The sequence below is a fragment of the Hesperophylax consimilis genome, chromosome 9, assembly GCF_061612785.1.
Source record: "Hesperophylax consimilis isolate HC1 chromosome 9, BYU_Hcon_1.0, whole genome shotgun sequence".
NCBI classification, from domain to species: Eukaryota; Metazoa; Arthropoda; class Insecta; order Trichoptera; family Limnephilidae; genus Hesperophylax; species Hesperophylax consimilis.
In genome coordinates, this window is record NC_142844.1 from 5,327,035 (window position 1) to 5,349,744 (window position 22,710).

The window sequence follows — 22,710 nt, forward strand, 5'->3', positions numbered from 1 at the left end:
AAGCGATATTTGAGTACAGAGAAATGAAATTCCAATTGATCTGCACATCTTTTCTGCTATAGGAAAATAATGATTATAGCGTAGTGTGACACCTCAATATATAATCCATATAAGTCACGCCCAAATAAGCGTTGATGCTCTAGCGTTATGTGTCTTAGACTTAAGATTATATAAAACACAATATTATGGTGTTTGTATTTTTTTCGTAGGTCTCGATTCGATATTATGTTTCAAATTTATAAATTGTTGAAGCAATATAATGTTCGAACATACAGAAAAACAAACACATTTTTCATTTTTCTTAAATTAACAACAAACTTTTTTGAATATAATAAACGTTTTTCGAAATGTTCGCGCCCTTTCATTTCCGTTCCTAGTTTTCGTTCCTCATTTTGAACAACATATTGAAAATAATTATGTATAATATTATTTAATTTTATTAGCGGTTTATTAAAAACAAATGTTCCATTAGGTAATTATTATTCTGCGTCACATCTGTTTTTTCTTTCGTAGAAATTATCAAAATATTTGTAGAGATTTTTTAAAAATATAACGATTTTTAAATTAAATCGCAGTATATTTTTTCTGCTGGAAAGTTTTTAACTGTAGATAAGTGAGAAGGAATTTCAATTTAAAAAATGACATTATCATTAAGGAATATTTATCTATTTCGGTGACGGCTATTTTAGCCTCCAAAAGCATTCTTAAACATTAAATAAAAAAAATGTATTTTTATGAAATATTAGTAACTTTATTGGTTTTGCAACACTGCCTCTTATGGATAAACAATGTTCCTGAACTTGACCCTTCCAATGTTGGATTTACAAACAATAGTGCCGTGTTTGCCTGTTTGCTTTTTCATTTCAATATTGATTATTTTTTAGCGCAATATCCTTGTTCTCAACTAATACTGCTGATAATTTTGTTTCCTTAATTTTTTGTTCAATTCCCACTATATTGTATGAAGGTTTACCTAACTAGACGATTATATTTTAATGATAAACTAATGATTATAAAAGAAAAAAAAGTTTTATGCGTAGCATAAAGGATAACAAATAATTATAAGCAATAATTAGTGGCCTGAAATATCAATACAAGTTGAAAATATCTCCCTAGTAAAAATAAATGCCGCCAACGGATATTGAACCCGTGACTTCTGATGTGACTGAAACCACTGAGCTAAGTCGGCTTATTTCCAACCCGCCAAATGATTTACTATGTACTAGTTAATTACTGCTAATTATATTTTTTCCACCTGTAAACAACCAACTTTATTTTTGTAGGAAAGGCTTTGTTAGTGCTAAATTTCTCACTAGATGACGTTGAGACATATTATATCTTCATTTTAAACCACCATAACACGGGCATGAGCCTAGCTTGGTGGTTTTAACACACCTAAAAACTGTAAAACCCAATAAATACACTGCATAAAAAAAAATATACTGGTGAAATATTTTTGACTTATCAAATATTATTACATTTTAATGATAAACCAATGTTTTTAAGACAAGGTTTTATGCATAGCATAAAGGATAACAAATAATTATAAGCAATAATTAGTTGCCTGAAATATCAATACAAATTGAAAATATCTCCCGAGTAAAAATAAATGCCGCCAACGGGAATTGAACCCGTGCCTTCTGATGTCCGGTCAGGTGCTCTAAAACCACTGAGCTATGTCGGCTTATTTCTATTTTTTTTACTCGGGAGATATTTTCAATTTGTATTGATATTTCAGGCGACTAATTATTGCTTATAATTATTTGTTAAGAAGACGATGTTCAATGACTAGAAATAATGTTTTTTTTTCATTCACTGAAAAGTATAACGAATGAATTGAAATAGTTCCTAACAAATTATCAGTTAAAAGCGAATATTTTATGAGGACGGCGGAACATGTGCTTCTACAAATATTGATTTTGACATTGACATACTGATACTGTCGCATATATAGAAAGTTTTTACTATGACAATATACCGTTTTTCAAAATGCATTATAGGTACCTAGAACCTACATAATATTATATAAGAAATCATTTTTAACATTAATTTTTTAAATGTTTTTAAATTTATTTTCATTCAAATCTGCTAAACTACCTAGTTCTACTATATAGTTTGTCAGCAGAGACCTATTTACAACATTATATGTAATTACGTGGTACATTTACAAACGTATATATAAATATACACGTATAAAAGTATATGTATAATAGTGATGATGATAGATTAACAATTTATCAATGGGTTAAATTAACAGAAGAGTATAAGCATTATATAAAGAACAAGTACACATTACTAACTAGGCGTAGTAGATACGTGAGGTATTACAGAATTGTAAGTCATAATATGAATTCTAGTTAGCAATACAAGGGCCTAGGGCAGCAATATAACTCTTCTGTTTCTAATAGCCATTTTCTTAGAATTATATTTGACTTTACCAGTATAAGGCTTTTGTTTTTAACTGCCATTGGTAGTTTTTTATAAATATTTTTGGTACAGTATAATTGAGCGTTCTTTAGCCGTATTTATAAGTAAAAAAAATTATTGTGTATTTTATTTAGCTCTAAAATTATACATTTTATATCTAGTATATACCCAATCTAAAACTACTACAATAATATTCTATTGACTAACTAACTAACCATCACGCCGTTTCCCCGCAGGGGTAGGCAGAGAAGATAGACCGCCAAACAACTCGGTCTTGGCACACACTCCTTGCCTCATTCACATTCATACGTCGTCTCATACATACTCTTCTATTATTCTGACTCTTGACATGTCCCGACTCAAGTATCTGATTCACATATTTTATTACCTACGTACTGATATTTGGATGTCACAACATTGAGAAATAACACAAGAAAAGCTGTAAGACTTTCAGCTTCTGGATGGACTGTATTATTTAACCCTTTTTTAAATTCGCAGCCTTCCCATAACAAAGCAATGTGCTGGAAAGCACATTTTCGTCACCCACTCGATTAGATTGTTTTGTTTTGTTGTCTTATGAAGCCTAAAATCGTTGCAGCTTCTCGTGGGATAGCCATTGACTGTACTATTTTTACTAACACTTTTTAACATCAAATCTGGTAACATTTTATTTTTTAACTTATATAATACTAGGGTGTTATGGAATAAACGTTGCCACACACTTGAAGATTGATTTGGCGTCGCGTTGATTTTATCCTAGTATATCAACTACGGCACAACTTGGAACTTATTCCCCAGATCTGAATTATTTTCATTCTTTTAAGTTGTGTTTTATTGCTCAGAAAAATTACTCTGCTACAATAATTCAGGTGAGATGCGAAAGTGGTATTGTAGACCAATTTCATTTCTTCATTTTGAGTGAACCTTGTTATATAATTATTACAAACTCTTTCCTTATATAAGAAATGAAACAATATATCATGTTGACTTATATACTATACAATAATATTCGTCTAACAGGTAAAACATTCAGAGACTTATCCGTTAATTTAATAATACTTAATTTTGTAATGGATTTTTTTAATTCTTAGACGGAACTTACATTAATTTAAGTTCAGTTAAATTTGACATTTGACATGCTGGACATTGAACCACAAGCTATACTAAAAACATCTGTTTTAGATTTATTAAAACATGATCAAAAAACAATTAAAATGAAACTTTTATAGCATGATAAGAAAAAATTATTAAAAATAATAAAAATGGCGGGTTTATAGCTTAATAATATATACCTACGAGGAATTGGTTTGGAAACAGGTGGTACCGTCGATCGACTATTGAGGAAAATGAATAATATTTTTTTCCACCTTTTGACCCAGGTACACGTCATTGTAATTATGTTATACTTTTATGCATACAATTGCTTCATAAAATACTAGTATATTTTATTATTCCAGTAGTTTTTTTATACGTTGAACCATAGTTCGGTGCAAGTTATTGTGATAGGTCGACGTATAGTTTTAAGCCACTTTAAGGTATAGATATAAAAATGGATCGAATAATATTTGAGTGTCGTGAAATTATATTAATATTATGGTTAAATGGCTTCTGTTCGTGTTGGAGTTTTGTCTTTCCACTGATGAAAACTGTGATTATAGCAATTTCACCAGATATGCGAAGATAACCTTCAAACCACAACGTACTTAAAACTATTGACAATTAAAGTTAGTTAATTATACCCATATGCTAAAACTACTGGGAGATCGGCTGGTCTGAAGGTTGTCATAGTTAGAAGAGAAGTTTGTAGGTTAGTTTCAAATCTTATGGCAAGAGTTTATTTTTCATTTGTGCTTCAATGTGCATTTTGTTTTTTTGTGCATCCAAATTAATAAAATATGATTTTACCGTGTGCTTAGTATGCTAAACGTAAATTATAACAACAACTTATAATTGATATCCGAATCTATATGTTCATACATAATATAATTTATTCAGGTAGACACTAGAACTGCATTTAATGACATTAATATTATGGTTTCCATGCGTACAGAATTTCAGTTAATAGAACTGTGTATTTTTTATGCACATTTTTGTATTCGTAAATGAATTAATGAAAATCTTTGATATGGAAATTAACCCACTTCCCATTATGCGATCAAGTTGGAACTTGGCAAATATACACGTTGTCGATGACAATGCAATATGTCAACTTTTAATGATAATCACCCATACACATCCACGACATCCACGGACATCCACGCATTTTTATGAAATTGGATGACACCAGCACCTTTAAAAATTAGACACATTTGAAATAGTAAAACATATATTTATTACATTAAAAAAATCTTTGTTTTTTACGAGTTGATTTTTTGATAACATTTTTGTTTTAGGTAATCAACTATGCCGCCCAATTTTTCCGATGCCACAGGCGTGCTATTCGAGGGGGAGTCCGATGGTGTGGAGCACTCGTCTACCAAGGGCGTGGGCAACCACTGCGTGGCGGATGACCGCAAGCTGCAGTTTGTGTGGCGCAACGTCATCCTGTTCGCGTACCTGCACGTCGCGGCGCTCTACGGCGCCTTCCTCTTCCTCACCGCCGCCAAGTGGCAGACCGACGCTTTTGGTGAGTATACTTTTTAAGGTTCTAACAAAATAAAAGAGTTGCATCAACAGTGTAGGTTTGTTAAGGCACTAGCGATATCAAGGAGTAGAATCTCTAAATACATATGTATAAAAACATCGATATCTCTTTAATAAACTATCAGTATCAAAGGGTTGCATCGGCAGTGTAGGCTTTTAATGCACTATCGGTGTCAAAATTTAGCATCGGCAGTGTAGGCTTTTAATGCACTATCGGTATCAAAGTGTAGCATCGGCAATGTAGGCTATTAATGCATTACCGGTGTCAAAGTGTAGCATCGGCAATATAGGCTTTTAATGCACTATCAAGATCATTGGCCATAAATCCAAAGTTCACGTGACCGAATCTTTACATGCAAGAGTAAATTTTATTTAAATAGTATAAAATGATGTGAAGTATATTTACGGCACGTTCCAGAACGGTAAAAACTATCAGTATACCTCTGCTTAAAGACAACCATTCAGAATAAAAATATTACGTGAAATGGTTTTGGCCGTGTTTGGTTACTAGATCTGAATCGACCATAGCATCTCATCTTGATTTTACCACATCAAGATTAAAAAAATAATAATTCATAAAAAAGACAAACATTCCCGGGTTACGAATAATCTGACAATATTTGAAATGTTCTGCTACCACCGCAGTAAGCGGAAAATATTGTTTGTATCGGGATGGACAACAGAGCCGAGAAAATGAACTAACGACGCCTTGGGTGAGTCCCAGACGCGATACCTACTTGGCCACTGACTGGTCATTTCCACACCTACTTTCTTCCAGCAACACATTTCACAAATCGGGAATGAGGTAGTCCCACCGAGTTAAGCTACTTTAGTGCTATAACACAAAAATAATTGATGCCGTTAATAATTTAACAATAGAATGTTGATTACATCCGTTTCAACACAATTCAAACAATAACTTTGCTTAACGCATCGATGCGTATCATTGTTCATGTTTTCTGCGAAACTTTATTGTATCGGAATAAGTAACTACTTGCTTTATTCAACACTGTTTACTATAATTTGCCACTTTTATCTTATACGCAGGAACTCATTTTCCTGAGGACTTTGGCTGCGTAGTTATTATTGAATCGACCTTTGGCAAATACGTGATATAATATTGCTTACGACCGTGCCAAAATATTATTATTATAATTTGACCGATTTAAGCAAAGATATTATTAAAAGAGTATTCTCAAATATATTCAATGGAATCGTGATAAGTCCCCGCTTTCCGAATTTCTACCGATTTATAATATATTTCTTAACACTTTCACAGTTCCTAATAAAAATTCAGGTTATTTTTTAAGATAATATCTACACGTTTGTAAATCTGAAAACACGTTTTGTTCTGTTATTTAATATGTTATATGTAGAGACACCCTTTCATATCATTAATTTTTAATAAATATAGCATTAATTATTGAAAAAATAGCTTTTATAGCTTTAATTTTCCGTTTTCATAGTGTTAATAGCTAAATAGGATAACGTCAAAGAATGCAAGACGGCAAGAGGGGAAAAACATTTAAAATAGCAAAATCACTTGAAACATGTTTATTGTATTATTGATTGAAAATCAACATGGCACATGTTTCTACAGTAAGTGTGTCACGTCCGTTCTACGATCTGTCGATACAAGATTATGCCGACTAAAAAATCTTTCTGCGTCAACACTATTCACAGGGGCCTACAAAGTCATCAGAGCTGCCTCAGCAAATTCTCTGTGAACAACAGAGCTTTACAGCTAAGAGTAGCTGAATTATGTTTACAGTGACTCCATCGCTCACTAGCTCTACAAGCTGTCTTTGAAAATAGCTTTTACCTTTCAGGAATTGACTGTCATCAACAGATTTGAATGTTGGTGCAAGCCTACTTTTACTTGCTAAAAAACAGTGTCTGATCGCTGGAAATTCTCATTTACTCAATCGCAGGATTGAAAATTTTACCCACGTGCTCAAAAAATAGATGAGTCTGTTGTTTTGACGGTTCAGCATATGAGATGCCAGTTTCACAGAACTCTTATTTGGATTAAGACAACCTGGTTCTTTACCTCCTGGACAGCCTTAAAGGTTTTGACAGGGAAAACATCATCCCTCAATGCTTAGGGACACCATGTCCTCCCAAAGCAAATGAGCGTATGGATATTTTGACCCTTCGAATTTACCAATTTGACAAATTGGCCACACACTTCGTCAACAAATTTCAAATGAATACATATCAAATTTGCCTTACTACTATCTGCAAACTGCTCCAAAATATAATCTATACTCGAGTTTTTGGGTTCATACTCCTTCATGAAATGGACGAGAACATCCTTGTATTCAGCTAGATATTCAACTGCATGAAACCACGTGTTCCATCTAGTTCGCATATTATTGAGTTTTGTCGTAAAAATCGCTGTTATTTCGCGTTTTAACGTATTTATCGCTAAAAACACCATTTATCGCTTTAATTCGCGAAAATATCGTTAATGCTTTGAATGAATGTCTCTAGTTATAGGTATGAAAAACAATCATAGAGCATCGATAAATGCAACTTGTCGAGAGATTTTTGCTCTATTTAAACGAGTAGTGTTTTATTAAATATTTTCACCATTTTCGCTTAATTATCATCGTTTTGTAATATAAGCGCACTCCCTCTAAAATTTCTTTTTACATATCTCCATTTCAAAGCATCTCTGGAACGCTTACCAGCATTGAAGCTATCGGAGCCGTAAAAAGATAATAATTTTAGTTTATTTACAACTAACTAACTAACCACCACGCGATTAATGTCGTAATCTACGTGAACAAGTGTGTGAAGTTTCTGCAGGATACCCGCAGAAAAATTAGTTTTCCTAATTTATTGAAAATATCTTCAAAGTATTGGTAATATGGTTAAAAACGGGATTGCGGGGCGTTTTCTGATAAAATTTTAGTAAGTTCCTAATATATCGAAAAATGTGTTCAAGCATCTGCATTCGCCTTGATAATATACAATGTCGAAATGCGAAAATATTAAAATTTGTATGAACACGTGTTCTGACATCATTATAATACATTAGTACTTTACTAAAAGTTTAATAGGAAACCTATCAATTCATCCTATATAGGAAACCTATCACCATTTTGGTGACTGCCTGCCTAAATGGGTCCACATTTACATCTCTTGCACCCCAATTTATTTTTCATTGACATGGACCTCCTGCAGGTTGAAATTGACCACTGAGGGTCGACAAAGACCACTTTGGGAATGACTGATGTAGAAGGTATTCTGATGAATGCCAAATTCCAATAGGAGAGGGTAACATAAGAAGAGGAATGTTACCTTACTATTCACGATAATCAATCAAAACAATACAAACATACTCGCAAATGTAAAAGGCTGGGTTCAGATCTACAAAATAACTGTCATGAATGTCGAAATACGCTCGGTAATATCCAAATTTTGAACAAGGGTACAAAAAAATACTTACAAATGAATGTAATGAATATGAATATGTATGCCATCGAACTATGGTCCAAATACAAGCAAGCATACAGCCAATTTCGAGTTATGCTTACAAAATGCTGTTTGGGCTACCGCGCAACTGCAGCGCGATATTTGTGAGGTTTTGATGACGATTAACCACATCAATCTTTGATATCAACCATCAAATTAGGCAAAAATTAAAAAACATCTTACGAGCAAAAAACGCTGTTTGCGTGATTTATTTTAAAATAATCGTTTTGCCATCATAAGTTCTTGTTCAATCCTAAATAGCTTGTAATCTACTTATTTAGAACGTCATTAACATGTTGTTGTCCAGGAAACATTTTTTATCAAGAATTATTTATAATAATTAACTATAATTGCTGTGGAGTACCAAAATACCCACTTAACTTCTCACTACTGGAGAAGCTTAGGTATGCGTGTAAACTACGTAAAATGATAACATTTATATAATTACATATTGTTTTTATCATTAGACAAGCAATATTTTGTTCAGGAAGTTATTAGCTACGTCCAAAAAAAAGAGCCAAGTGAAAAATGAACTACGCAAAGCATAGTAGGTACGAACAACAAACATTATAGTGAATATATACATACATACGGGAGGAACAATAATTAGTTTTGTTGTAGATGATTGAATTCCAAATACCTCCGTATTGGCACACAATCCTTGTTTTCATTAACTTGATAGTGACACACTTCCTTGTATGTTGGCGACTTTGTTCACCTCCTAGTCATGTATTTCTATATTTTTATATTTGAAAAACACCCCAAGGGCGCCCTAACTGAAATTGAAACATTGTCTGTTCAAGAGTATGAGATCGAAATGTTTCGAAACATGTCGATTCTTTATTAGATTAAACATTGTTATATACAAAGTATTTTCTTTACAAACTAGCTGACGTGTACCCGGTTTTGCTAGGGGTTATCCTTAGGAGATAGACATTATATCATTGAAGACTTTTCTGTAGGCGTTTTTTAAGATATGCAATTCTGTAGTACTTTGTTTTGATGTATCTCATAAGGTCTAGCCAGCTTTAGAAATGTAGTGCCCGAAAATATATTTTTAAGACTTTATTATAAAACATCGACTTTTCTCTACTTTCTGTTAATATAATATGCATGTATCATATACGTAATCCTTCCTGAAGAAATATTCTTAATGATTGTAAAAACTATATTAAGAACTAAGCGCACAAACAGCCAGATGCGGATAGCGACTTAATGTTATATTATATTAGATAACAGAATTATTTCTTCAAACACACAAACTTACTATAGTCGTGCCACCATTTCGACTACCATAATACGGACATGTGTCTAGTGTGGTAGTCGAAAAGCATGTAAAAAACCTGTATCCTAATATATTTTTATGAATAAAAAAAAAAAAAAAAAAATTATTTTAAAACACATAGTTTTAACCACTGTTTATTGTTTAAAAACAACCGGCATCTTTCCTAACCAATGCTCATTGCTTACAAAATATTTAATTAATTTATTACATAACAAAAGTGGTTAAAACTATGTGTTAATCATTTAAAAATAAAATTGTGCATATAAAGTTAATGATGTAAGTTCAGTGTTCAATTAGCATTTAAAACACGTTTTTCTTGTTTATTCTAGCAATTATTCTCTACATCTGCTCTGGCCTGGGCATCACTGCGGGAGCCCACAGACTCTGGGCTCACAAGTCCTACAAAGCCAAATTACCCTTGAGAATCATTCTGGCTGTATTCAACACCATAGCATTCCAGGTATGTTCCAGTCCATTTGTTTTCTCTCAACACCACACAGGAGGTCCTTAGAAAACCTCCATACATCTGTATTTTTTTATATTTTTTTTAAATGCGGAGATTGTAATTTGTTTGCCATTAGAAAGAAAAATTTGTTCTTCTCTGTTCGTGTTATATATTTTTACTCTAATCCATGAATAAGATCCTAAAAATTGTCAAAATATAATTTGGCGGGATTTTAATATTGACAGTTGAAAGTTTAACGTCTTATTTTTTATACTTAAAAAGTGAAGTGACAGTTTTCGCACTAATTTTTTAAACGAATGTGGAATGTGTTTTCGTAATATCAAATTCTCTCAAAATTGTGGACGTTTCGATTAAAAATGTATTGGTAAGTGATTTTGCTATCATTTTCATGTTTGATATTAAAATTGCATCTTTGGGAATTTTAGGTAAAAATATTTAAAAGCCTGGAAAACAGAGAAGGTCATAAAAAGTATATGTATTATCTTATTAACGATGAAGTCCTTAAAAAATTTTGTTCTTTGATTTTGGAGTTGGTGACCCAAAGTTCGGACAACCTTGAAGTGTCGACCATCGGGATATAGGAATAACATAAGCTATGTTTACGCCAGTTAGCAGACTAACATAGCAGTGCGTTTCTGTCGTGTACATCGTTTTGTAAATAAATCGCAGGGCTGTTGTACACATTAACGATTTAGACAAACCAAACAATGTATGAGTCTGAATTGTATTGCTAAGTCTCCAATCATTTGTTAACTTGATATAGTGGTCACACTTGGGAAAACGTTAGGTTTCGCATTGTTGATAAACAAACACTTTACATATTTTATATTTCACATACCATATTTTTAATTGAAGAATATATCGTCTTTTTATTGGTAAAACTCAGATTATATGTTTTTCTAGAATAAGGAACTCCATGAAAAATATTATGGCTTAAAAAATATACATATATTCGTATAGATCAACAAACGCTGATTCTGAATTTATAGTTTTATTATAAACATATTTTTATTAAATGTTAAACTGCACAAGAATCTCAACTGCTCGTCTGGAGCCAGTGAAATTATGACATCCCCAATTGGGGTATGTTGTTAGGCAGAAGGTAGTAGAGAAGGGAAGGAGATGGAAAATAAGGAGATGAAGAAGTACTTGGCTATTCAGATCTGGTCACCAAACACGCCATTTCAAGCAACGTTTGAATTCTAAATGGTGGTATTACACCACGGCTATACTGAGAGTATCTTCCACTCTGGAACGTGTTAAAAATAAACCATATATATTTTTTAATGCGTAATTTGTCAAATATCACACTGGAGGTTATCCACTGCTTACCCGCCCTGGTGTAAGTAACAGATGGTTACTCCTTTAGGGCTCTCACGAGGACTCTAATTTTGTTTTTGGTTAAGCGACTCTAAATTTATTGTAAAAATAATCTAGACCCCCAATGTCCCTGCATACTGGTTAGGCTGCAGGATTCCTACAATATACACAATAAACAAATCTTAAAATATGTACAGGTATAGTTAAATAAAATTAGCCTAAAAATAATAAAGGACGAAATAACTGCTTAAGACTAGGCCATCTGTAGAGAAAAAAAACCACAAGTCAAATACCACAAATGAATCAAATTAAAGTTCGGGATTAGAATCCGCGACCTTCAGTTTGCCGGCCTAACCCTTGGCATTTCCCTTCGACCACGTAGGCCGTCAACATAGAATTTATAAATTGTCATTTAAGGCGATGCACGACGTCGTGTAATATTTTAAATTGAGCTTCTATCAATAACAACCCATACGTAGATGGCGATAGGTTTAAATTCCCCCTTAACACCATCCGTCTGTTTTGATTTATCCAAGAAAAAAACATGGCCAAAAAGTGCCTTTTATTTTATTTTGTTGATGTTCAGGCATAAATATTTTTTTTTTCGTTCATTTTATAAATAACTTAATTTGCCACATCATACAATAAAATCATAACCGAAAATGGGTTCGTAGGTAGGAGATTTTGAACTTTAAAGCAGTTTTCATAGGCCTTTACATTAATTTTATATGGGCTTATAAAAAGACTTATATAAAAAATACTCGATTATTTCAAAGGCCAAGATGTATTCTACTCGCAGTGTTTGATTAAAGCATCTGAAACATTTCTAGGCGACCAAATTTTAAAACCAAAAACACATGATTTTGAATTACTACGTATGGCATCGCCTTAAGAACTAATATAACGCCACGACTGAATATGAATTCTTCAAATCGCGGAAAATTTCTAAGATTTTTTAAGAATTATGTTTTTTGCGGGAAGAACCTTTTTGTTGGAAAAATGCCGGGATTCTGGGTCTATTTAGGATATCCAACGATATAGAAAAATAATACAATAATATAAAAATAGATAAAAATGTTTTAATGCAGGCTTACATCGGTAAATTGTTTATCAGGTGCGGTCATGGATCTAAATTCGTACTTTGGACCAATACGATAAGATTAGTGACGAGATGCTAACATTTTACTCAGTGTTATTCAATGTCAAAAGCGGATTATCTTAAATGTAAAAAATGTCAAAAATACGGAGCCGGTTGAAAGAAAAGTTGTCTTTTTGAGACTGGTGACTGGTGACGTCACGTGTCACGTGTCGCAAAATTTAAAACTAACTATAACATTAATAAAAACATACTGTTATTTAAGTTAGATGGTGAAATTGATAACAAAATAAAATTTAAAAAAACTGGAGGTCGACAATACAAGTAGAGCTAAAGATTTTATTACAAGATCACGCGTAACAGAATTTCACTAAATGAGGCTGTTCATTCAAAACAATGGTTTTATATTAAAATTATGGCGAAGTGTGTCTAACGATTTCAATGAACAGATAAAAAAACTGGAGGTCGACAATACAAGTAGAGCTAAAGATTTTATTACAAGATCACGCGTAACAGAATTTCACTAAATGAGGCTGTTCATTGAAACAATGGTTTTATATTAGAATTATGGTGACGTGTGTCTAACAATTTCAATGAACAGATAAAAAAACTGGAGGTCGACAATACAAGTAGAGCTAAAGATTTTATTACAAGATCACGCGTAACAGAATTTCACTAAATGAGGCTGCTCATTGAAAACAGTGGTTTTATATTAAAATTATGGCGACGTGTGTCTAACGATTTCAATGAACAGACAAAAAAACGGTTGTTTTCAATATCGTGGTTACGAGAAAGTAATTGTGCCCATTTTATCATCTTAACTAACTTCATCTTTTTTCTATCGAAGGTTGCATGGACCTACAAACGTGTATTCTAATATGGCTTCCGTGGGAAATATTGATTATCACCTTCACGTGACTGTTAACACAGTCATTCACGGGCTCTGTCACGTATGACGCTAACTATATTATTTATAGTATAGATATATATATATATATATATATATATATATATATATATTGGTTTTACATAAATCAGGCATAAATATAACCATAATGCGTTATGTTGGCATCAAATATGCACGCTATTTTTTGAGTGGGTAAAAGTTTACTTATATCTATCGTTTATAATACGCATTTAAAAAAAACAAAGATTTGATTCAACTTAATGACAATAATTAGCAATATTTTGCATTTATGATTTTTTAAAATATTGATATTTAATATTATTTATGTAAATAATAAATTACCCGAAAATTAGCCAACCGACGCACCACTTCGACAGAACACCGATATGAAGTTCGCGCATAATTCGCGTTTGCTTGTAGGCAGTGTAGATACTGTCAACCTTACAATAAAAAAACATGAAACACAATCGGAAGCTAGAAACGCAAAAATCTAAATTGAGTCTTGTCTTTCATCATTTAACATAATTTCTTACTTATCTGCTTATGTTTAAAAAAAATTTTGTTTGTCGCCTGTGTCTCATTTTACCTTGAGATTATCTGCCTCAAATTGTATGTTTATCATTTTGTCTATGCTTAAAAAGCGAATTAACGTTTTGCATGAAATTGCATTATTATCAATTTTTTGCTAAAAATTCTCATTCTGTATCTAAAGGCCTCACAGTTAACATCATCTTACCTTTGCTAGTTCATTTGAACTTCTATAGGCAATTTTCAATATAGATGAATATGACATAAGTGCTTTATTCGATCATAACAACTCATCTAGAAACAAAATAAGTTAACAAAAGGAGCTCTCTTTACAACCGACTTCAAACATTCGGATACCAAACCAAGAGACCGTCCACTCTTCAGATAAATCATAAGGAAAATAATATGAATAATTTTATTTTATTGAATTTATCACCAACACGTTGGCACAAAAACTGAAATAAATTATAAAGGATCATCACTATGTTAAAATCTGAAAATTATATGCAATAGGTTTACGTAAAAAAGTTAACGTGTACAAAGCTCAACTGATTTGAAACCAGTATCTACATTTTTTTTAGTTAAATAGGTAAATTTTGCTTTGCTAGTGACTTGCTAGTGGCTCCTCAACACCAAGTAAACACCCGCTTTTCATCAAATCTGGGATGCGTGGTCCCAAAAACTAGAACCACATTCGCTCAAAGACAATTCTGGTTCATCGCCCCTAAAATATACAACGCGTTGGACAGGGACATAAAATCAACTAATACTATATCCCTTTTTATTATACGTGTCCAAAACTGGATATTTGAAAGGGGACGAGCCTTTTTCAAAGAATACATGAGTTCCTAACTTTTAAACCATTATAATAAAATTAACCATGTATCTGTATATTTATGTATATAATATGTGAATACACATTACGTTTATGTGTGTTCATATATAGATGTGTATGAATGTATTTATATATGCATGCATGTATGTATGTATATGTTTGTGTATATATATATATATATTATATATATTTGTAGAATAATGTTCTCGGTTTACCCGCGTAAAGTAGTCCTTGAAAGGACTTTTTAATTTCTGACGTTTCGGACAGATCTCACTGTCCATCTTCAGAGGCCTTATGTCCTGAATTTCGTCTCAAACTGAACGCTTTCGCGTGTCTGTTTGGTCCGGAAGTCAAGATATAAGTATCCCTTGCGTAAGAAAGCGTGCTCCAGGATCTGCTGTCTTCTGGTTTTCCATCCTGATTTGTTTTTCTTCACAAAAAAACCAAATGTTGGTTTCCCTTAGTTGAAGAAGGACAATGTTGTCCGTCGTGATTTCGTATATAAATTGAACAAAAAAAATCATCACGAAAACATTAAACTTTGTGTAAAAGATACCCTTCATCGACAACATTGATTTTGTTACTTCCGAATTCCACGCCTTCTGGAAGTTGTTCGAAAACACCACAAAATTTTTGTTATCTGTTTTTGGGGTGTTATGACGGGTTACGCTAACTCCTTCTTTAGCTAACGTTTCGGACAACGTTACAGTGTTAATCATCAGGGTGTATGTGTGTGACAAATCTGCACCACATCACGGCGTAACACCCCAAAAACAAATAATAAAAATACTTTTGGTCGTGAAAATCTTAAATCATATTTACTCCACAAAATGATCATTTTGTACCTTTGTGCATTTCTTCTGCAGTGAAATAGACTTATAGATTATATTTTGTTTTAGAAATACGTTAAAATAATATGGCCTAATTGAGTTTAAAGATTTTATGGGAAAAATGTTAATCAATCTACCGCTGTAACTTGTTACGTATTATACTTGTAAAAATATACAGAATTTTGTCTTCTTTAAGTATGCCATCTGCAATTTTATTGTAAAGACAACCATTGAGGAATTTACAATAAAAATATATAAATTTGTTTTAGACTACCTTAATTTTAATTGCACTCTACCGGTTTCGGAAGCACCCTTCCTTGGTCAGGAGAATATTAAAAATTTTAATATTCTAATTTTAATATTTTAAAATTCAGTTTTAATATCCTCCTGACGAAGGAAGGGTGCTTCCGAAACCGGTAGAGTGTAATTAAAATTAAAGTAGTCTAAAACAAATTTAAATAGTTTTATTGTAAATTATGGCGACCCACAAAGTTAATGGTTATTACAAACATTGAGGAATTATTTAGAAAAAAACAATATTTATGACCTCCAATCCAAGATGGCGGCTCTCGCTCCCCCCGCTACTACTTCATCTTTTCTAAGAAAAACTCCTCAATTACTGGACTTTATGGCGTTTAAAATCGTATAAACTATTGACGTCAAACAATACGAGAAAAAAAATCTTTTAATTATGGAAATATCGCAAAGATTCATGGTTTTGTAGAACTATTTTTTTATTACGTTATTGAAAAATAATGATACGTAATTACTGTTGATAACATTAAAGATTAAAAAACTGTTTTCTAAACTATTTTTATAGATATTTTCATATTTAATTTCGAAATCGCGTCATAGTTTTTTAATATTATTTTTATATCGTCCATGAAACGCACTCAACAATAATTAGTGTAATTTAAATACAGATGTAGAAGTATTAGGTGTTTTCTTACGCTATTAATACATTATTATTGAAATTTTCATATATTATTTGTAAATCGTATAATATTTTTAAAATCCGGTATTATTATTGTATCGTCCATGAAACGCACTCAACAATAATTAGTGTAATTTAAATACAGATGTAGAAGTATTAGCTGTTTTCTTACGCTATTAATACATTATTATTGAAATTTTCATATATCATTTGTAAATCGTATAATATTTTTAAAATCCGGTATTATTATTGTATCGTCCATGAAACGCACTCAACAGTCATTCGTGTAATTTAAATTTCATGCACTAGTTATATGTATTTTAAAGACGAACTGCAATTTCGTGTATTAGAAAATGTACTTATTTCCAAGTTTGGTTATTCAAGAATGACAATTCATAATAGAGGCCTTTTCAAATTATCTACTTGGGTTGCAATATCTGCATGCTTATTTTAACTGTTTCTGTTTTAGATGACATTTCCTTATTTTCATTGGATTTCAATTTTTTTAATGTTTTCTTATAGAGGTTTTTATGTATCATTTTTAAACCCTCGGGCCCGTAGAAAATAATATGATGTCATCAGATATTCTTGTTAATTAATAACTTTAAGAGTTACTGTTTTAATGTATGTCAAAAGCAGACAAATTATTCTTTCTGATATTTGTATTTATAAATCAACATAATTTGCAATTAAAAATATTTAAACATTTAGAACACAAACATAGATGAATCTTTTAAAGTCGCTTAATTATGGTTCTTATCGTGTAAATTGAATTTACGAAACTAAGAAGCATACTTAATTAGACAACTGTTTAAATCATAAATATATTGCACTGTAATACAAAATGAGATAGCATGACTTTTATGTTTGTGTCATGCTGGAGAAAAAAGCCCGAAAATACTCTAGGGATTAGAAAAAAAACTTTGATTTAACTCCCGTGGGTTAAAATGTACAACTGTTTATATAAATCCAGGATTCCTTCTACCGAGGATTATGCTCACAAACCGTCATAGATCAAACATTTTGCTGCTGGGGTAGTCATAATTCAAATAGTTTATTAAAAAATAATGTGAAATAACAGACTTATCGACATTGCTGTCAATATTAATGATACTAAATTATAGAACCAAATACATTTTAATGTTATGCACACTTTAATTCAACACGCGCCAGTTCACATGTTCATTAAAATATTTAATAGTTTTCATCTCCATGAATACGTTGGAAATATTTTGTGCAACATTTGAAAGATAATATGAATGATTTTTGATAGTCATGAAAATCAGGTTTATGTAACCTCTCATTTACATTTACCCTCTAGACCTCGGAAGGACATTACTAGCCACAAACATCATATTCCATTATAGCATCTGAAGGATATATCTGACCGGGGTATCTATTATAAAATCACATCATAAAAGCATTTTAATTTAATTTTTTACAATGCGTGATTTGTTCGTCATTTTTTTTTTATATTTACTCCACACAGGAGGCCCTGAAGAAAATAATTTCCCTCAGGGCCTATGTCATCTTTGGGGATGCTGTGTGGAGGGTCTTTTTGTGGAGAGGAAGGAGTGAACATGGGTCTTGAAGAGTCCCATGTTGTAGGAGGGAGGAAACACAGAGGCCGGCAGTTCGTTCCACAGCCGAGCCGTTGAACTTAAGAACGAATCGTAGAAGCAACCCGTTCTCATGTGACAAATGTCAACTGTGTACAAATGTTGGGCGCGCGTTTGGCGTGTATTCCGACTACGCACCGGTGCCGAAGGGATCAATGACGCTAGTTCCTCAGAGCATCTTCCATTGTAATACCGATAGAACAAGGACAGCATACCTACCTGACGCCTGTGCTCTAAAGATTGCAGTCAGTTTGTTAAGATTGGGGAATCTATCAAACGGACCGCCCGTTTTTGCACAGAGTCAAGGGATTTTTTCAGGTATTTAGGGGCTCCGGACCAGAGTCTTTAGGGGCTACAGTCTTTAGGGACTAGAGGACCAGAGTCTTTAGAGTATTTAAGGGCTCCGGACGTCATTGGAAAGATAAATAAAAAAAATAGTTTTTATCAAATATTTTTACCGAACGACAAGGATAAAATTAATAAATAATGCCAAAGTGCATGATTATAAAGCAGCAGGATTAAAAATAATATTTTATTTTATTTGTTATTGTATCAACGGCATAAAAAGTGAAGTGACAGTTTTCTTACTAATTACCCACACAAAAGGAATAAGTTCTATAAATATTGAATTTTTACAAAATTATGGACGTTCCGAGTCAAAATGTCTCGGTAAATTTTTTGTTAATATTTTCATGTTTGATATTAAAAAAAATTATAACTTTTAATATTTATTTCGAATACAGATATTGCTAACATAATATTATACAGTTTCTAAAATGGTATTTTTTTGAACGACAATTTCAAAAATAAGCAATACATTGCACATTTTAGATACCTCGGGAGCATTCCGTTATTCCGTGAAATTTCACCATGTCGTTGGGACTTGTTGGTAAAATTATTTTAAAACCCGAAGGGTAAAATTTATAGATATAGGTAAATTAACACGTAAATTACTCTTGGCAGGTAAAAATACTAACATTTTCAATCTTGATTAAATATGGTAGTCTTTCTGGTTTCACGAATTTTGTTCAACACTTTCAGTTCCAACCTACTTCTTTACCTTTACTGAAAAACATTATTTTTCTGTTAAAAGGTAAGTGTTATATATAAATTCAATTGTTTAAAATATGAAATAACGGAAATCAATAAAATAAAATTTACCTGCGCAAATCGGGAACCCGCGGTATTTATAGTATATTTATAATATATAGTATATTTGCGGCACGTTCCAGAGTGGAAGATACTACCAGTATCGCCCTGGTGTAAGACCACCATTCAGAATTGAAACGTTGCTCCAAATGGCTTTAGCCGTGTTTAGTGACTAGATCTGAATAGCCAGGTACTTCCCCACCTTCCTCTTTCCCCTCCCCACTTACCTTCAGCCTCACAACATCCCCCAATCGGGGATGCCATAGTCTCACTGGCTCCAGACGGGAGCAGTCGGGACTCTTGTGAGGTATTCACTATAAAAAAAAATAAAAAAATTCGGCTTACTGTTCATTACATAGTTTTTACAAAAAATTGCATGCAATATAATTTACTTTGTTTTTACTTACAAGTATGATAGTCGATATAATTATTGCAAACATTTACCTCATTTAATGATTCCTGACATTGAATAAAAAAGAGCAAGGTGAAAAAATAAATATTTTATTATTATTTAAGTACTACGGTAAATTTGGATATTATGTTGCGAAACAGTATAACAAAACAAACACGAAAATCATGAATAATCATAAATTAATCTGAATTATCCTGACGAAGAAGCCATTAGTATTGAAGCATGTAGATTATTATCAGTTGTGATGTATATAATAATAAATTAGCGGTATTTATTAGTTATGGCGAAAACATAACTGTGCTTTTACCATGAACCATAATACGTATAATGATAATGGTTATTGTTAAAAATAATAAACAATAATTATTGTTAAAAGGATAAAATTTAGAATGGATTCGCCTTGGAAGGTTTTGCTTTTAAACATGACAGCAAGGGGTATTATTCTGTAAACATAATTAAATTAAAAAAATACGTAAAGATGAAGAAGTAATTAATGATTTGCAATATTTGATAAAATTGATGATTTAAATTGCAATAAAATATTTACTTCAGACACCATGAGTACAAATTTAAAAAAAGCATTACCGAACAATCAAAAGGGTGTGGGTTCAATTCCTGCAGCGGCATTTATTTTTAGTCGAGAGATATTTTAGATGTTGTATGGGCATTTCGGGCGAATAATTATGACTTATAATAATTCGTTATTTTTTGTGCTATCAATAAAAAATCTTGTCTTATAAACATTAGTTTATCTTAAAAAATTTAAAAAAATATTTTACCGTTATGAAAATTCTTCGGAATTTAAAGAAATCTTTGTGTTTGGACAAGGAAGTCAGCCGATACTTAGACAGTTTTCAAAGAATTATTTTCAATAATCACATTACATCATCTTATCAGATCAAATCACACTTAATTTAAAAATAATGTTATTTCCCTTTCATCAAGTTTGAGTTTGTATCATTTCAATTATTTGTTCTTCAATTATTTATTTAAATTAAAATTTATTAGAACTGTTTTAATTGGAAAAATCTTTTTGAAATTAAAAAAAATCGAATAGAATGGTTCTTGTTTAGTGAAAAAGCAATACCCTGTCTGATTTAATCGGCAATTGATTCGTCTTCTTAAAATAAAATAAAGAAAGTTTGACTTAAAAAAAAAACACAGTAACTCATAATAGATAATTCTCTAATTTAAGGATAAAAATGTAGAGTGAAGTGTTACAAATCATACATCAACTCTGTCGAAAGTGATCTGCAAGATAACATAAAGGTGTTCTGGACATACTCAAAATCATTACAAAAAACCATTTGTAATCCTATAGTGTTGCTTCTTGATGAAATTTCTGCAAATTATGGAGAACACATAGCAAACATATTCTCTAAATATTTTTCAACTGTTTATACCAAATTGGACTCACCTACTAATAATTCAATGCCAAACATTACTGAACACAGACAAAGAAATCTGTGTAAAATACATATTAGTGCAGATGAAAGAAAATGCTTTTTGAGTAAAATAGATTCCTTCTTTCTTTGTCAGTTGCTGTGCAGATTCATTATGTTTGCCAGTTTTCACTATTTTTAATATATTTTTAACCATGGAAACTTTTCGCGACTTATGGAAAGAAGCACATGTGGTACCACTATTCAAATCTGGTGACCAATATACTATCATGTTTGGCCAAGGTTTTTGAATCTCTGAACTATAAAATATGTTTTCACAATTTAAGACCTAAATAAAAAAACCTTTTCAAATAGGAATACATGGAGTGAATACATTGGGTAAAATCATATTTATGTAATAGAACACAACTATTGCTTATTAATGGATAAAAATCACCCCCCATATTTGTTACTTCTGGTGTGCCACAGGGGTCAAATCTTGGCCCCCTTTATATAATATTCATAAATGATCTGAGTTCAAAATTAAACTCTAATTGTGATTTTTTAGCCGATGATTTAATTTTTTTCTTAAAATGAAGACTGTTCCCGATCATTAACTGCTTCAAAATGACTTAGTCACAAAACATTTAAAAAAAAATTACATTTTAAACTTCACTCGAAATGGAATTATAAAAGATTTTACCTATGTTATTAATAATTCTATTCTTCAAAAAGTGTCTTCTTTAAGAGATCTAGGAAACACTCTTGATTCTAAATTCATATTTGATGTACACATTCACGACATTAAGTGCAAATCATTTAAAATTGATTTATTCACAGAATATGTAAGCCCTCGATCAATTTTAACCTTTAAAGTGCCGTAATTAGAAGTAAACTTGAATATGATAGAACTATTTGGAATCCATATTACTGTAATATGAAAACATTGTAGAATCGGTTATAAAAATGCTTAGACTTTTATCTTTCAAATCTGATCTATATAATTATCTTAGATCTCCAAGATTAATACACTTAAAATTAAGAGGCAAATGACTGATCTAATATGTTAAGCAATATTGAAAAGAATGATCCCAATTCCCAATGCTTAAGACAATGTTTCACATGAATGAATAGATATAAAAATAATACCTCCTATTTTGGCCCTCTGACCCAAATGCGTCCACTATATAGTAAGATAGAGTGTGTTGAAGAAGACATTTTCACCGAGAATTTATACGGATTCAGGAAAAAATATTCTGCTCTTGCTAAAAAATATGTTGCACTGATTATATTGTGAATTACTTTCGTCTGTATTTGGGTCTCTTCTTTCTTTTACTTTTTTTGTGTTACTTGTCTTTAGAGTGCGCTTTCATATGACTTTGTATTTCTGTTTTTAT

General features: G+C 31.7%; 1 protein-coding gene across 2 annotated transcripts in view; it reads left to right on the plus strand.

Annotated features, from left to right (window-relative positions):
* The window catches only part of LOC149420833 (acyl-CoA Delta-9 desaturase-like), a 190,219-nt gene that overhangs the window by 159,349 nt on the left and 8,160 nt on the right, over positions 1-22,710 (plus strand). For both annotated transcript variants that reach the window (XM_089635574.1, XM_089635575.1), the window contains 2 exons: positions 4,821-5,053; positions 10,165-10,295. In XM_089635574.1, coding sequence (XP_089491700.1) covers positions 4,831-5,053; positions 10,165-10,295 — 354 coding nt within the window. In that variant the 5' untranslated portion in view covers positions 4,821-4,830. The remainder of the gene's footprint in view (positions 1-4,820; positions 5,054-10,164; positions 10,296-22,710) is intronic.